The sequence below is a fragment of the Phoxinus phoxinus genome, assembly GCF_949152265.1.
Source record: "Phoxinus phoxinus genome assembly, chromosome: 20".
Classification (NCBI taxonomy): Eukaryota; Metazoa; Chordata; class Actinopteri; order Cypriniformes; family Leuciscidae; genus Phoxinus; species Phoxinus phoxinus.
In genome coordinates this window covers 13,838,073-13,856,693 of record NC_136895.1, presented here as the reverse complement: position 1 = coordinate 13,856,693, position 18,621 = coordinate 13,838,073, and the positions used below count along the sequence as shown (strand labels likewise).

The window sequence follows — 18,621 nt, the reverse complement described above, 5'->3', positions numbered from 1 at the left end:
AGAAAAGTTAATTTAAAGTATTTGTATTTCCCTTCAGATGAACAAATGTAGTTTTACATCTATCAAGATACATGGACCACAATCAACTCTGGAAGGTTTGGATTCACATTTCATCATTTACTGTGACTGGACGGCATACCTATTATTTGAATAGATTTATTTGCAATGATTTTATTGCATACACTTAACCCTCTGGTGCTGTTCGGTCATTTTTTACCAAAATATTTTGGTTTTTTTTAGATGGTATGAAACTTGGTAAAGGTTTTGGAACTTGCTGTGTGGAAAAAAAAACAAAAAAACAAAAAAAACATGGACATGGACATGATTCAAAAAGGTTAAATGGTCTTAAAAAAAGTCACTTCTACTGTTGGCGGTCAAAAATTACAGCATTGTAAATGAATGGGAGACGAATTTCATCTAGTGAAAACATTTGGTACTGCGCTCTAACAAATACTTAGTAAAAACAATTTTTTTGAGACATTAACCTCAAATTTGCAACACAGCTTGTTTAGATTTATGGCATTGATTTTCTCAGTTTTAGAGTAAAACGTGTTTTGGAAAATACATATTTCCTATAAAAGTTAAAAATTGTATTTGTTTCAGTGTATCGTTTTTTAAAACCTGCACTTCATTAAAAAACTGCCTATTATAGTCTTTAAAAAGAGACCAAACTGAAGTCTCTGCTCCAAAGCATTCAAGATTTCTGTTCGCTAAACTAGGACATTTTATTTTCAAGTCTATGCTCAAAAAGTGAATGTGTATGTAATTAACAAAATTGGCTTAAATGTTTTAAGGGACAATATAACATAAAAATGCATTTTGCTAAATATACCTAATATATTTAGCTATATGCGAGGCCTATAATTTACCAACTTAACACATACACTAAAAACATAATTGCAAACATTAATGGATGTAGAATATGGTCATGCAGAATAAGGCATTAATATGTGCTTTATGAGTACTGATAAACAGCAAATATCCTAGTAATAATATGCATGTTAATAAACAACTAGAATAGTGAGAATTGGACTCTTTTTTTGAAGGCATAAAGACATTACATGACAAAAGGAAGTTCTTACCTGCACTTTTTTCAAAGCTACTGGAGTATGGTCTTGTGTGTACGTAGCTCGATAAACCTCGCTGAACTGTCCCCTTCCAATCTTCTTTATAATGGTAAAATTGGCTAAATGGTTATAGCCCAAATCCTGTGGGATTTTCTGAAAAATGAAGCACAAGATAATAAGTACATTTCAAGCAAGAGAAATTAACATCAAATGAACATCAGACAGCTTTTGTTTTGCACTTTTCCAATCGTCTTGACAAAACAAACATGTCCCCACAGATCGGCCATTGCTAGCCAAACTCGGTGATTGTTTTTGTTTATATGCCAAGAGATGTAAGAAAACTCTCGAGGGCATCGGGGATAGGTGTCATTAGGGCGATATGTCAGGGCAAGAGAGTGTGGGAACGAATCAACATTAACCATCCACGTTGAATCCAAAAACGCCGTATGAATCTTTGCCGTATACTGTCTGGACAAATCAGGCGAGTGGTGACATCCCTACTTCTGAAGTGACTTATGCTGGACCAGTTAGTGACAAACTGCCCCGAGTGCTCTTCCCAAGAATTCGTGCGGCGCCTTGACACTTGTGCTCTAAAATTAAAAATCTAAACAAAACCCAGAATTAGCCCCTCGGAGATGGCGTGAGCAAATAAATGAATTAATTAATTAACACTCTGACCTTTAGAGGCTTTTCGAGTGTAAACTTAAATCCCGCAAACGTTCTGGCTACTGGAGGTGACAGATAGTGGAACGCTATGTCATGTCATGGCGAACTACCTAAAGTTGGCCATAAGATGGCCTTGAAGGCAAATTATATTGTGAAGATGGCAACGGTAGGGGAAGGATGACACAATTGTAGTCTTGTAAACAAATGAAATCTCTTTTATTTATAGTCTTGGCATGCATTTTCATATTATGGTTCCAAGTTAAGCTTAAGCTTCACACAACTCTCTGAAATGTTCATCCATTAAGATATTCAGTCATGGCAACAAATGACAGCTCAATGTGAACGGCATCAGTGTCTTTCTTACAATACAAGAATACTTGGACGATCTGTCAAATCCATCAACATTATTGTGTAAAACTGTCTGATATATATAACAGGTTGAACTGAAATAAATGAGTTGGAGGAAGCACTGCAAGTTGACTAGATGCCGGAGGGGTGGATGTAGATCAAGGGGCGACCAATTTAAGAATTTCATTGTTTTCTAACTTGACAGCTTTAAGGGGGAAAAAAAAGGTGTGAGCCAAAGAATTGCCCCATCCAATTAACACACTGAGGTAGCTTGTTTTTCCATGTGACAACACGCTCTCAGCCCCTTCTTCCAGGGACACATCTGGCGCAGCAGAAGAAGCGCTCTCTTTTCTGCCACCACAGCGAAGAGAGAAAGCTGGATCTGACTAAATGTAACAATATCAAGCTAATATAAAAGACGGCGGGTTTTTTAGCAACATTTAGTTATTTTGTGTCAAATAAAGAGAGGTTAATGAAAAAAAAAAAAGATTATTTAAATAATAGCAAGTTGAAAAATTCATGTTTTTCTAGGGGGGATAAAACAGGGTGATCTAACTGAAATAAAATAAGTTAAAATGCTAAAAATAAAAAGGAAAATGAAAATAATTTAAGCTAAATAGAAATGTTAAAAAAAAAATCTATAAAAATGAAAAAATCTAAAATGATAAATTGAAAAAATAAAATAAAATAAATGGTAATTAAAAAATTGTATAAGATGTTATATAAACAATGCTAAAATAACACTGATTAGTTAATGAAATTATTTAAATGAAATTAAAATAAATAAATAAATAAATCTTAATATCTGCTTGACTGCTTTTATTTCAAACTTTTTCAGCCAAATAAAAACCATGTGGTACAATCAGGTGTGGTCCAAATTAACGTGCAGAAAAATGAATTAACAAAAAACAAAACAGGAGATGACATCACAGGGAACCCTCGTGACTGTGTGGCAGTAAAAGAGTCGAGTCGCTTAAAATATCAGATGAATTATGTGGCAAAGTTATTTCAAGTGGTGCCACTCACGTAAAAGGCCATTTCTAAAAAAAAATACCTACATACACACAGTTTACCTTAAATATATTTTTTCACTTAATAGTTACACCACATGAACTTTTCATGAAAGTAGTATAATTTTCAAAACCATGTGAATCCAACATGAATACACAGAGCACACACCTTGAAATGTCTTTTTTTATATGTAGATTTTCCTATTCTTTATTCTAGACACTCTTATATGTCGTTGCCCCATAGATGATGCATACATATCGTGTTGATTTGGTCAGCAGCTGATGGTCCGCAGAGGGGCAAGGCATTGCTTTCACTCCCCACATGGTCGCTTGACAAATGTTAGCATGAGCCTCTAAAGCGGCATGACAAGCGCATGCTGAGAGCAAAGTCGAGCTAATGTGTTCTGGCATGCGGCTCGCTAATCACACATTTACATATGCAATGACCTACATTTGCATGTCAGCTCGCGCACTGTCCGGCCTGATTAACGATGGGCACCTCCCAGCGCCGGGGAGGCCGGCATAGCGGCGGGAGGAGGCCAGAGGGTGGCGGCTTTTTTGGCAGCCGAAGGGACGCACTGCCAGCCAGGATTAGGCCTGACGCGGCCTGAGCTCCAGACACTTCATTAGAGGTAATCTGTTTAGCAGTGGGCAGTGTATGTAAACTTCACAGGCCATTTGCGGCACCTTTCTGCCCCCTGGCCTCGCCTTCAAAGGGCAGCAGGGGCGCCCTGACTGACAGCTTGTCTCATCCGTGGCTTTGCGCTGTCACACAATTTAGAGCACTGAGCTGACACGAGATGAACCGCAGCAGCCGAGGATCTCCACGACCGCCGGGGTCACTCGACAGCGGCGTGACGCGGTTTGTACAGATTGCAGCTTGCAGGAGGGGCGAGAGCTCAAAGGGCTTGTTGCCGCTCTGCAGGAAGTGGAGAAAACACAAATAACACACGGAGGTGGGAGGAAAGGGGCCAAGGATGCCTTGAATTGGGATGCTTTCCATTAGGATGGTCACATTAGATAGAAATGAAATGTCAGCAAAATTTTGCAGACAAAAAAGGCCAGTCTATTGTCAATAGCGTAGCCATGTATAAAGCATAACTCACACTGAAGTCACTGTCAGACCAAACTGCTTTCTCTCTCAGCACGGAAAATTCATGTGACCAACACGAGTGAAATCTGCCAGGGGAACTTTTCCATCCTCACACAAAACTCCCAAAATCTCACTGATACCTAATGAAATGACTGGATTACGCTCACCAAATCTTGCTAATCAACAGTAAGCAGTATTGCACCTTTCACTTCAAGGATTAACAATAACTTTAACGTTTTAATGAATCGTTCTGACAAATTTTTTTTAATTCTTTGAGAATAGGGAATCTAATCAGGGAAATCCTATATTTGTGTATGCCACAACTGTAACAATAACAGCACAGAGAAATGATAGTTGGTATGACTTTCAGAATGATTTTTTCCAGATGATGAATGATAAAAACAGTAGCACAGAATTCGTCCTGCTTTAAAGAGCTCAAGCATTTAAAAATGACAAAACTATAGCACATTGATAATAAATATAATGTTATCGTGCAGTGTTGTGTATACTAAAATAGTTATCATTCTTGGTGTGAATGGGCCTTTAGATCCATCGTTTCGGTTAAATAAATAAAAAAGGTCGGAGGAGACGGAAGATGAAGCAAAGCATGCTGGGTAAATGACTCAAAGGGACAACACATCACACGAGCAACAGCAAACGTGGAGGGTTGGCCACTGGTGACACGAATGTAAAAAGAGAAATGCAGACATGCAGCCGTATGACAGGGGATGCGAGATAGGAGGAGGAGGAGAATGACGGAGGACGGGGCGGCAGCAGTGTGGAGACTAGGTGTGAGCTGACAGCACAACACTGCCAGCGGCTGCCAAGGAAAGGACAACCGAAGCGCTGAAGAGGTGGTGGAGTAGCAGTGGTGGTGGTAGTGTTGGTTGGTTGGTGGGTGCTGGAGGGGGGGGATCTTCGTGGCGGGGGGGAACAAGGCAGGAGATCCTGTTCGCATCCTTTTCATCAACGTCTCTCTCCAGGCCCGGCCCATGCAATATTTATACCTCCTTCGCCCCGCTCCTCTTCAATCTGCTCCAGTATTTAAAGCCCTTGCTTTACAAGGGGATTTTGCTTCGTCGAAAAATCCGCCGTGACGATTAAAATCGGATCTGAAGATCTCGCCCTCCCACTCGCTCTGAGAGCAAATGCGCCATCAAATATGCACGCCTTACCGACTCATCCGGCATCTCCTATGCATATCCATCAAACCTTGGGGACTTTAAGATATGATATCATATGCGTGATTGCATTCACAATTCTGCATTTTCGCTTGCTTTTTTTCCAAGGGAATACGAGCTGAACTTGAATGCTTGTTGCGAGTCTTGTAAAAGTCATTCTCTTAAGCTGTCACTGTGTAATCCGTAGCCAGACTTACCTTGCCTTCAAATTAATGTCAAATGTGTCATATGTTTATTGATGACAGCGGGCCTTAAGTTTTCACCCTCAGCTGTACTCGACAATATTTTGTAAAATCAGACCAATCATTATGACCGGTCAAGGAAGTTTGAGCGATATTGATTTTGTGCAATAACTAAGGTAAAAAAAAGCCAGATTCCAATTTATCGGCCAATGCGTTTTTAAATAAGTATGTTTGAGAGAGTATAGGAGCCTAGAATGTATGAAATCCCAGAAGCAGCTTGCAACCAAAAGTCCCCAAAATAACCAAGAACCAGTTTTTATAAACCGATTTAATGTTAATCTCTTATTATATAACCGATTAATCTCTTGTAGTCTCTATGTCTGGGCTGAACCATCCCAAAAAAAATATTTATACACATTCAACATTTATTTTAAAACCTTTTGGATTCAGCTTTTCCCTTACCTATTGGTATCCACACAATTCAATATATATCAAATTCAAATATAAATCAAAGTACACAAGATATTTAATGTTAGTTTGAACGGAACGCTCATGGTAAGTCTAGCAATTGATTATTCAATGAAAGGTTAATGAGAAGAATGTCTTAATTTTTCAATTAAGAGGGACTTTTAACAATAACAAGCTTGGAAAAAAAGAGGACTTCTTTTTTGAAATTCTCTCCAGATGAGGAAAACCCAAAATACATTGTCAATTAGGGGTGTCACGATTCTCCAAATCCTCGATTCGATTAAATTTTCGATTCTAAGGTCACAGTTCGATTCGATTCTCGGTTTTTACTTTTTTTCTTCTTTTTTTTAAAGCACAGGTTATGCCATTTTTTGACCAAACTTTTATGCATAATATCTGACCTTTGTTCGCAGTGCACCACACTACATTGTCAAATTTAAAACATTTAGTAAGAACATAATGTGACAACTTATATCTTCAGTCAATTGGAAACTTAAGCAAAATAACCTGCGATCTAGTTTCTCTTTTGTAACTGCAGTCTTCTTCACAGAAGATGACATTCAAGTTCACAACAAAACAAACAAACAGTTTAACAGATAAATCTATGCGTCGCGCAGAGCCACGTCTTTAAAATCGTTACACTTTATTCTCTGAGTGTACACACACACACACACACACACACAGGCGGCGCCATTCGGCGTCTGTCCGCGGCGCCCAGCAACGGCTCGGGACCTTGTTCAAAATGAATCCTGCCGCGCCACAGAGCGCCATTCACATAGTTTTATATTACATTTATTTTAAATTAATACATTTTATATACATTTATTTGTCTCAAATCGTCGTTATGACTTCACACTGTGCTGCAATATGTTTTACAATCATTTAGCTACAGAAATCAGCTGGTTGAATGAAAATTGCTGATGTTATCGGATTTTCAGGATACATTCAGTTAACGGACGCTCTCTGAGATAAAGTGCTTCAGACTGCAGACTAAGCAACGTATTTAATTGTACAGTAGCCTGTGCGCGTCCGGTGTGCGATACCTCGAGTTGTCATAGACGCGACGCGGCGTTTCTCGTCCGGTGTGTGCGATACCCATAGGCGATACCTCGAGTTGTCAAAGACGCGGCGCTTCGCGTCGGGTGTGCGGCCCCCTGAGGAGGTTGACTCGCAGCATTTCAACACGCGTGTTTTTTTTCCGCTTGACAAAGCCGACCGAACGTGACATGGGGGCGTGGCAGCATCGACGATTCCATTTTTTAATTCGATGATCGAGATTGTGACTTAATTTCGATCGATTTCGATTTAAAATCTAAATCGTGACACCCTTATTGTCAATCATCTACAACTTACTACAGTATGAACAAGAATGAGCAGTAACTTACCAACAGTAATATTTCAATACTGTTTTGTTTTCCTTTAATAACATCCGATATCAATAATTACGCAATACTAAAAATATTAGTCCATAAACAATAATGAAGTAAGAATTCACAAGATTAAGCTGTTTTTACATTGACCAAATGACCAAAAACAGAATGTCTGTGACAAGGCACATTTCACTTATAAAACTTCTAAACTAAATCTTCGAAATATCCATTTAGTGAGGATAAAAAAATTTTAATGACTGATTTACACGCACAAGAAATATACTGCCCATGTAAAAATGAATAAATAAATGAGGGGTGATATCTGATGTTCAGAAAGCTTGTTTTGGCAGGCATTAATAAGCGAACAAACATTAAGACAACAATAATGGTGTCAGATGATTGGAGGAAATTAGTCTGGGCGTGTGAAAAGGAAGTACGACAAAAGAGAGATTAAGAGAGAGAACGAGGAAGAGAGAGAGCAAAAGACTGCTAAAAGCAGCAGATTTCCAACACCTCTGTCTCTGGCACTGGAAACACATGATGGCTCCTGTGTGCAGGAAACGTTGCTTGTGCAGAGAGCAGAATCTCATTATCACCTCTCACCCGGCACAGCAGAGAGACAGCCGGAGCAGACCGCCGCCTGTCTCTCTGCGGGTGGATTGACAGACACGGGGAGATTTGAAGGGGGCAGATGTGGATGTGGAAGAGGGCGACAGGCTCGTGCTACATGCTGCTAAGCAAGCAGGTGTTGAGTCAAGACGGTAGATGAAAAAAAAAAAAAAAAAAAAAACTCAAGTGGCTTTGTAGAACCGCTATATAATGAGATTACAAAAGAAAGTTTGGCTAGACTGAATGTGTGTTTGTGTTTGTGTGAGAGAACACAAACCTGTGGCTGAAACACTGGCACCGGCGGCTGCTGGCCTTGTGATTGGGCGTCCATCGTGACAGCAGCAGTCCCTTACACCCCTGTGAAAGAAACAAACAAACTAAATAAGATGCATCAACCATTCCTGGCACGGCTACAGGAACAAACCCTCCCTCCGTGTAATAATAATCTCCAGTGAAGGTGGACGTGTGAATCTGGTAATAGAATTAGTGTCCGGAGAAGCACTCCTGACAATCACGAGCTTCCGCGAGAACGGCTGGCCTGCGTCACCTCGCACGAGGAACCCGATCCGACGAGAACACAACACCTATTGTGTTAATGAGACCTGTCAAAGAGCCACGCTACTGGAGACCCTTCAATGTGAATTGCAAATATCAATTGTTAAATCAAATGTTAAAACTTGAAGCCCATTCGTCGAGTGCCAGAGGAAATTATATTTTAAAAAAAGGTGCAAAATATATTCTTTGAATGGGCGTAACCAAATACAGTGGTCACAATACTATAGACCCATAATTAGTTTAAAACGAGAATGTACTAAGTACAGGACCAGGTCCACCACTGAAACTCAATATTATTATCAGTTACATGATCTCTAAATCCTTCAATTAGAATACCAGTAAATAATATGACTTATTCTGTATTCTGAAATCATAATTTCCAGTAGATTAAGTGGAGCTTGGTGTTTTTGCACAGGGAACACGCGAATAATCAAATAACCACATTAAAACAGATCTAAATTATTAATCACAGACTAAATGTTGTAATTATTTGAGATTTAAACTAATATATCTAATTAAGTCAACTTTACTGAAGTAAAACACGCAATATACGTTTGCCCATGCCATTGGATTCCATCCTTGGGACATTTTAAAATGGTTTTACATTACAAAACTAAAATATATTTGGTTTTAAATTCTTCTTTTTAACATTTTGTTTAGAGTTAAAACCCGAAGTGTTTATTTTGGTGTTAAAACTGAAGGTAGACCTTTAAATTCAGTGTGTAGGCTGGCAACAGTTTTAACCCTACCTGTAAGACTGGAAAAACTGGAAGAACTGGAAGAAAGGGCTACTCTCTGAGAAAACTCTGTTGCAATATTACCATTAGGGCTGAACGATACATCGAATTTTCATCGTCATCGCGATATGAACTCCCGCGATGAACACATCGCAACAGACAGCCTGACACGATGAATAATGCCTGGTTCAGATTAGCACTAACTTACACGTTTTTGACTCCTAAAATCTTGTTGTGGACAAGAAACATGTCAGACAACACGTTGCTTTCCGACCAGTCATCGCGTGCCGTCACACACACACATTCACTCGCAAACATTCACTCGCACGCACAGACACACAAACACACATACTCACTGTCCCTCGCTCACTCACTCACTCACTCGCTCACTCACGCACGCACACACACACACATACACACACACACACACACACACACACGCTCACACGCTCACTGGCGCACACACACACTCACTGTTGCACTCACTCACGCCTCGCTCACATATTCAACCCGTCGTGGAGGACCGTTAAAGAATTAAACATGCTATAGTCTTTATGTCGTGAAGCATTGCAGACGCGACGTAGGTTGTCGCCCACTATGAAACACTATACGAGATGAAACGATCGAATCTTGCGTCCCGACGCCCGTTGTCATTATTACGAATCTCCACGACACCCATACGTCAAACGGATCGTGCCAAAATCGCACTAAAATAGTGTATTCTGAACCAGGCAGGTAATAAACGTTTGACCTATCACGCAAAGAACCTATTAAAGCACTAAAACATGGGAACAGTATAGTTAACAATCACATTTATCGCAAGTCATATCGTCATCGCAATATTAAACAATGTTATCGCACATCGCAGCTTTTCCTCATATCGTGCAGCCCTAATTACCATCCCCATTCGAGACACGATCACACTTGAGTTGGTCACCTCCCAATTTACACATCATTCCATTCACCCATCCCGACCTGAATTTACCCAAAAATCTATATGGTTTAATATGAACAATTATCATACAGTATTATACATGTTTGGTATCATTTGAAATGTCTCAGTTCGACTGGTACAGAGGTCTCATTCCCAGAGAAGTAAACCAAAAAGGTAAAAGGTATGGAGAGTTTAGAGATATCTTGTTAACTGCTGTGGGTGTGCCTCCATGTAAATCAACTTCTGTCCCCAGTAAGTCTAGGACGGTGAATAATGCAAATTCCCATTGTGAACTCAAGTTTACATTTGAAAAGAGGTTTCTGCCTTGGTCTGAGTATTTAGGGAGACGCTGAAGAAGGCTTGTGGCGATTTTTAGCTCAAATTATCCCGTGATGCTGAGAGTGGCCAAGACTCTCAGCATCATACATTGTCTAATGTCAGGTTCGCATCTTTTCTCTTTATTCCAGAGCATTTGATGTTTTGTATTTATTATCTTTGAACTGATTATGAAATTGGCATGATACATTTACTTGACATCATAAATTGTTACAATTGATTTTACTCCGACTGACTCTGAAATTGTTTTCCCAAGTAGATTAAACGGATTCGTATGTTCCCGCAAGTTTTGCGTCAGAATAGTGACGACTAATATTTGGTGCTAATTCAACTGTACTTAATTTGCAAAGACAATAACTGAATTTTCGTTTAGGGCAGCAAACAAAAAAAACTTTTTTTTGTACGTGGGAAATCACGGCATGGCCAATCCAAAGCTATTATAAGAGAAGTTGGTTGACTTATCTGTAGAAGTGGCCATACCTCTACTGAAGTAAAAGTTAAGTTAAATTCAAGTGTATGCAATTCCATGGGGGCCATACCAAAGTATCTTTGATTGTGCAAGCGTGAATGTGACCGATCTCATAGCAATTACCAATCAAACTTAAATTCGAGGTCGTGATAAAATGGAGTCGGATAAAAGCTTAAATGGAATTAAATTACTTTGCCACGCGGAAAGACAGTAACGCGCAGAGACCTTCACCAGTTATCTGAAATGTGAGCGTAAAAATGTAGTTAACCTTGTCCACTTATCTTTTTCCACTCACATTATAAGCAGACCACACCATGACCCACACTTGATGCACATTCAGAGATGAATGGTTTAACCTTAATTATCGACATTTACCGATAACGGTTTCCATGTAGTTAAAATCAGCCCGCTTTGTTGAACTGTAGAGCTGCAACAATCTGTATTGTGTGTAAAGCACTATATAAATAAAGGTGACTTAACTAAGTTAGCTAATTAACAGCAATTTGTTTTAAAATATTTTGGTGGTCTAAGTATTGAGCAAAATGTGTTACTTTCATTTTTGAATAAATTCAATTTTAATTCAGAAACCATGTACATGTTATTTGGAAACATTAAATAATATCTGTCGTCCTGATCTCTAGATTTCCGTTTTAGGAGATTATAAAAAAATAAAAACAACAGGTTAACCACAAATGTCAACCCAAAGATTCCTTCATTATTTTTACACACAAAAACCAAACCTTCAATAACGACCGCCCATAAAGAACCTAGTATCTGCTTGTTGAGTCTACTGCTCCTCGAAAGCCTACAAAGACATTAATGTGGGCACAATAAAGCGTATGTGCAAGTAAGAAACAGTGAAGACGAGTTGTCTTTGCAGAGCCGACGATGAGAAGGAATAAATTAGGCCTGAGCTCTCGTCGGTGACAGAGAGCAAATACAAAAGATGGCTGCGCGCTTTTCTTTACATCAAGCCGGGAGATGGGCCTGTGCGTGCAGCAGCCATCAAAATTTTTAATGATTGCTCGGTTGTCACTTCACTGCGGCGTGCAGCTCGGGTGAGCTCGCCGTGTCCTCACTGTACTGAAGGAATATGAGCGAGGGGTTACACAAAAAAAAAAGAAACATTCCTTTCATAGAAAGGCCATTTACATGTCGCTCACCGCGGTGAACGTCCGTCTCCGCGCGTTGTCAGGGCTGAGTGGATCGAGGAGCTCGAGCCAATTAAAATACCTCATGCCGGTGAACGGAGAAATGGAGCTGAAGCTGTCACCATGGCAAAATAAAATCAGCCCGGTTTGTTGAAGGTTAATAACACTAATTAAGCACCAACCCCGCGTCTGAGACTTGAGTGGCAGTGCGAGCAGGACAGGGTTTGTTGCCACCGAAGATTTGTTTCTGTTAGCCATTTTTTGCAGTTTAGCTAAATTTGTCTCCACATTAAGGATTGTAGAAACTGCTTGCGTGACGCATTTTCTCTGGGGAAGAAACTAGTCTTTAAAGCCACACATTTAAACAGCCACTGTACCAGTATGTAATTAGTATTGGAAGAGTACGTTTTTAAATTAATGAAACACACCCGAGCTCCCAAAAAAGGGTACTTATGTGTAACAAACTCTAAGTTCTTCCTTTACAAAACTTAAAATGTGACTAAGGTGAATAATTATGGGCACTAATTAGCAGTTTGAGACAGTCGTCAATGGACACTCCTGTTGGCATTGTATTATCTCCCTATTATGATTTTTTTTTTTTCTTACTAGGCTATTTAACGAAATTCCATTGATCAGAATAACAAATCTAAATGCAATCACACAGGCACAGTTGAGTTTTAAAGTGAACATGAAATGTTGGTTTTTTAATTATTTATGGATGGATGGATGGATGGATGGATGGATGGATGGATGGATGGATGGATGGATGGATGGATGGATGGATGGATGGATGGATGGATGGATGGATGGATGGATGGATGGATGGATGGATGGGTGGATGGATGGGTGGGTGGATGGGTGGGTGGGTGGATGGGTGGATGGGTGGATGGGTGGATGGGTGGATGGGTGGATGGGTGGATGATGGCCGATAATCCCCTCTGCAGGTGTATATAATTTTGCCCCTTTGGTACAGAGTCTGTCTGGCAGTGTCAGCATGGGATGGGTTGCTCTCATTGTTGGTTAGCTCTACTTCAGTTTCAAGCAGTACAGATTGAAGCTGGCAGCATAGCTTCTCTGATTGACCTATTCCGTGTCAAAATGACTTCAGGGCATCGGCGGTTTCCATCCGCAGACCTTTGCCAACACCCTCATTAACAGAATCAATTAAAAATGCCACATGATATCAGCACAAAAGCACCCAAACAAGAATGATTACAGGAGTCGCATGCTCTGGAGATGACTGTATACACACGCACGCAACACATTTCGACAGCACCCAACTGTCTAGAGAAACATTCATCTGCGCTTTTTCCACTGGCTATTTGCGGTGTCCACGTGGTTTACAGCTGCATTGCTTGTAAAATTAACATACCGAAAAGAGGCCGCGGCAACAACTAACAAGCTATACATAGCTTAGCATGACAAAAAGGGCCATTACATGCCATGATGACAGTAGGCAACCTACTTGAAAAAGAGGCCTGGGAGCTGACTAACAACGTAAGCGGCAGTTTTGCTGCATAGTCACATAGAAAGACTGATTTGTTTCTTCACTCACTCCATTAAAATGATTGAATGCAAACTTTTTTAAAGTTTGAATCCACCATTGACTGCATTTACATGTGCACGATAATGTGATTATTTCCAACAATCAGAGTAAGGACTTAATAACAGTGAGAGTTTACATGACACGAGTAAACCTCTTCACTCCAGTTTACATGCAATTTTCCTTATTCTGATTATTCACTAAGAAGAGAGGTAACTTTTACCACCATTATACAAATGAACAAGTCAGATACAGTAGGCATGTTACCGGCCACTGTTTTAATCTACTTACATCAGACGCAAAACACATTTCTATGGTCGCATTGGAATGTTATCCGGTGCCGTGATGAACATCGCAATGCTGCTGTAACTGGGTTAGCCAAGCCGTATCTCTTTCTTTGCATCTCTGGGTGAAGATATGGACTGCGCAGCGAGTTGTTGACAGAGTTTATTCATGAAATGTACGTCATCCGTGTACGTCCAAGCACATGCACACTTTGGTCAGAGCTGTAATAATATGATTAAAGTGTTAATATGCTTGTTTATTGAGATTAAAATGACATACGCCACTTCATTTAATACGAATATGAGTTTAATCCCTAGTTTGATCGAAGTATTGCGTTTACATGAGGTAAGGTTAAATCGTAAAAGAAAGTTGGGTTTACTTAATCATGTCGAAAAGCATCTGTGAATATTACACTCAATATGAAGTCTGGATGCTTCTGCATGTCTTTGTGTGAATGAGCAGCGTACTTTCGTCTACTGTACATACTCAAGAACGCGAGAAAGTTTAGTTGAACTTGAAGTTGTGACAGAAATGTATTACAATTTTACATAATGCAGAACAAATTTAGAAAAAACAGAAACAGAAATCGGCCATAAAAATCCAATCCCTTTCATAATTTTCCATATTGAAATTTTTATAGATTTTATCTACACATTTTGCACATTAACATTATCAATTTTTACATGTATGAGCAAGCAACATTAATATATGTTGCTTTATATCAGTTAACTTTTCTAACATTCCTAACCCTGTCCTTAAATGCTCAAAAAGAACAAGCTAGAAGTCTTTATTATGCGTGGGTGTCCATCATGAATCAATGCAGCCTTTAGTTATGTGGAAATTATGAGTAATTGGCAATTTTACAAGGCATCAACTCCTGGAGGCTGAAGTGATTTTATATCAAATTTCCAATAAGTGTGCATGGACTGCATACTTCTTTCTTTGAAGCAGGAAAAGTTAATCAAAGAATAGATTCACCCAGTGTTCCCATGTTCAGAATAATAAAAGTGGACATAACTGAACCCATCAGTAGCCTAGCAAGCACAACAGGGCAACTTAAGTGATCATGTGATGGCAGGCTGTCCTTTATTCCCCGTTTCTTGGCTACTTTTCCATGCATGAACAAGAAAGAAGTATCCAGAAAGGGAGGAGGATTGGATCAAGGAGTCTGGATGTTAACTGGTTCTGGACCTAAATTAGCCTTTCCTCACAGGTGTTCACGCAGACAGATCAAGTGCATGAAGGAAAGGAACGCCAACAGTAGAAGAGCATGGTATGAACAGCACATGAAAGGCCGCTTTGAGCCTGTGAATACAGTAAAAGCAGTGGCCATGATTATAAGAATCCTTTTTATGACAGTGAGGCTGATCATTAATGATGGAATAGTTGGAAATTAAAAAGGACCGACATTTGCACATTTATTTTAATCAGTGCCGAAAAGAAACATGAGCATAGAAGTACAAGTCGCCATGGAGAAGCTCAAGACATGTTTGAAGTTTCAGGATATGGTTCTGTTGATTTATGCAGCTATTTAACGATGCCATTTATGAATTTTAACTTGTCAAAGAGCACTTTTGATCTACTATCTGACTAACTGGACAATTAAGATATTTAACACTATTCAATTAAAGAAAAATGTTAATGATAGATATGTACACACACACACATATATATATATATATATATATACACACTGCTATTGACTAAAGAACTTTTGTATCTTATATAAGGATTAATCTATATTTAATTTATAATTTATGGAGTGCAGACTGGTAAAGCCTGGCACAGGTAAATATGACATTTATTATGGATTTATGTGAGGATTGTTTGAAGTTAAACTAAAAGTTGTTATATATATATATATTTTTAAGCCCAAAAATGTTTTTTTAAAAAATTGATAGCTTTCAATTACACTGCAATGTTGAATGGCTATAATTAGTGTTTAAAATGTGTGTGTGTGTGTGTGTGGGGGGGGGGGGGGCCTTCGGTGATGGCCTTCATTCATAAAAGATGCCATTAAACAAGTATTTCAAATATACTGTCTTGAAGTTATCTCTACATTAATTTGGAGATTAACTGTAAAATTATTACATAGTAAAATACATTAAAAAGTTATACAAATGTACATCGTTTAAATTGCATTTAATCACAGAACAAATGTGTGATTAATCTAGTTAATTTTTTTAATCGATTGACAGTACGAATATATATATATGATTTCTTACTGGCCCAAATCATACGTTATTTGATTATATATTATTAACTATGTAGTATTTAATCAGTGCCAGTAATAATTGACCCTTAAAGAAATGCTCAATACACTGCTGTATTAATGTTCAAATATTACAAAGAATTTCATTAATCTCAATAAACGTTCAAGAAGCTTTATGTAAAACAACAAATGCAGCCTAACTGTATAATATCCTGCAAATATACAAATGTCGCACCCCACTAGTTCATCTAAAGGGCTGTTTTCTTGTTCCCTACAACGATTGCATTTCCACAAGGAACCAAGTCTTGTGGTCTTGAGGGAGTCTGGCCCGGCCATCCATATTCCTGCTCGCCGCCTATTTATAGGCCTCCTTTACATTTTTCACTTTCACATTTTATAGGGTAATGATTATTTCTCAGCGGAAGTAAATAGCACAGCACAAATGGCCTCTGCATGTGAGGGCCGGCTTTGATTTATACCCACACACAAAGTAGTGCGCAGGCCTTTGCCTTTAATACCTGACTCTATTTTACGGCAAGTCTCGGAGGAGCGCACTTTTTGAGAGCACTACCACTCTGCTTTGGGGTCAGAAACCCGCTACAGTAACGGCGTGCGAGTGTTTGTATCTCTTCCAAGTCGGCCTCCTTCAATCATCACACACAAACGTTGGATGCGGCGTAGGAGGCTGGAGTGCGTGCAGGTGTAATGACACACTTCACGTATGCTTGAGTCAAAAGGACGAGGCTCGGAGGAGCTGGCAGGGCAGCAATAGATCCGGGCCACCTCGGCCTGCTGCCTTTTGTGTGCGTCTTCTCGAGGGCCAGTTTGATGAATCAGTTCTGGGCTTGGGCTTTTGTGAGTGTGCCGTCAAGCCTGCAGGTGCTTTATAGTGGAGGGTCTGAGAGGGAACAGTTAATTACCCTGCAGGGGCGCGCAGATCCCCAAACGCTGTTTGATGTGCAGGGCTTGAGCGTGCTGAAGGGAGTCCTAAAGTGATGCAAATAATCCATTAGAGGTAACTTGACTAGCCTGTTGTCTACGCAAAGATGACCGATTTGAATAACACAGGATCAGGAATAAACATTTGATCCAAATGTACTGAAAACATTCAGACCTCTTATAGTTAATGAGAGGATTTTAATATTTATTGTAATGTTTTTTTTTTTTTTTTTTATATCTGTTGTCTACAATGATTTTAGGGCAACATTTATATTTACATATAAATTAAAAACAGGTAAACAGTATATATATATATATATATATATATATATTAAATGCACCGAAATGAAAATTCTGGGTCGAAACCAAAAATTCTGGATGTACATGGCCGAAAACGATAATTACTAATTTCCTATTTTTATTTTTTTTGTATAATTGTATTAATATTATACTTTTTATTAAACTAAATTATTTTAATTATTTTATATGCCTAAACAGAACGTCATTTATGAATGAACATACCAGATTACCATTCAGTGACACAAACATGAATAAAGTCACTCGACTGAGAAACAAAGAATAGATGATATACAGCACTTCTTAACACAAAGACGTTTTACTCTACAATGAACAATGATTACATGACAACCTTATATCTGGTCAAACAGGTTGATTTGAATGTGCCAAAGTCAAGAACAGTCCATAGACAAACTCACATTACAAAAAAAACATTTGATAGGTCTTTCTTTAAAGATTCAATGAGTTGTCAAGAAAATCAATGTTACTTCCTGATTGACTTCTAAAGAAAGCAGAGCATTAATCTGATAGATCTCAGCTAGATCGCATGCACCTGCAGGCACTTGTTTTTGTTTCTTTAAGTGTCATGAAAAACAGAATTTGAAAAAAAAATAAGCTATTTTCAAAGAAGCACAAAAGCTCTGATCTAAAAGGTGATACCAAATGAGCTCATTTCTAAGGAAGCACTGCATGTGCTCTTTCCCAGAATACACTGCAATTCAGTTTAAATAAGTTCAGTGGAAAACAAATGCTGATAAGCATACTTATATTTCATTTAACCCCAAGTATCAATGAAAAATTACTATTTTACGCAATATTTGTGCGATATTTCATTAGGTACTACAAAATAACAATTACAATTGAGATTACAATTTCAAATGATCAGTTTCAATCTAACAATAATTAATTATTTTAACCAAAATGTGTGAAAAATAAAATGTTCAATAAATATGTAGTAGGCCTCCCATTTATCTAATATTTGTGTGCAATATTGCATGTGTATATGTGTGTGTGTGTGTGTGTGTCATAAAATGAAAAGGATTCATTTAAATCTATACAAAATAACTATTTTAACTAAGACTAACGATTTCTCATTAAACATGAAAACGTATCAAATTCAATCCAAATATTAATTTACTATTTTACCCAATAAACTGTGAAATACATGA

General features: G+C 38.6%; 1 protein-coding gene across 3 annotated transcripts in view; it reads right to left on the bottom strand.

Annotated features, from left to right (window-relative positions):
• Nucleotides 1-18,621, bottom strand: part of nek7 (NIMA-related kinase 7) — a 71,534-nt gene that overhangs the window by 39,497 nt on the left and 13,416 nt on the right. For all 3 annotated transcript variants that reach the window (XM_079593678.1, XM_079593677.1, XM_079593676.1), the window contains exons 2-3: nt 8,272-8,351; nt 1,083-1,220 (exon numbers count right to left, since the gene is read on the bottom strand). In XM_079593678.1, coding sequence (XP_079449804.1) covers nt 1,083-1,220; nt 8,272-8,325 — 192 coding nt within the window. In that variant the 5' untranslated portion in view covers nt 8,326-8,351. The remainder of the gene's footprint in view (nt 1-1,082; nt 1,221-8,271; nt 8,352-18,621) is intronic.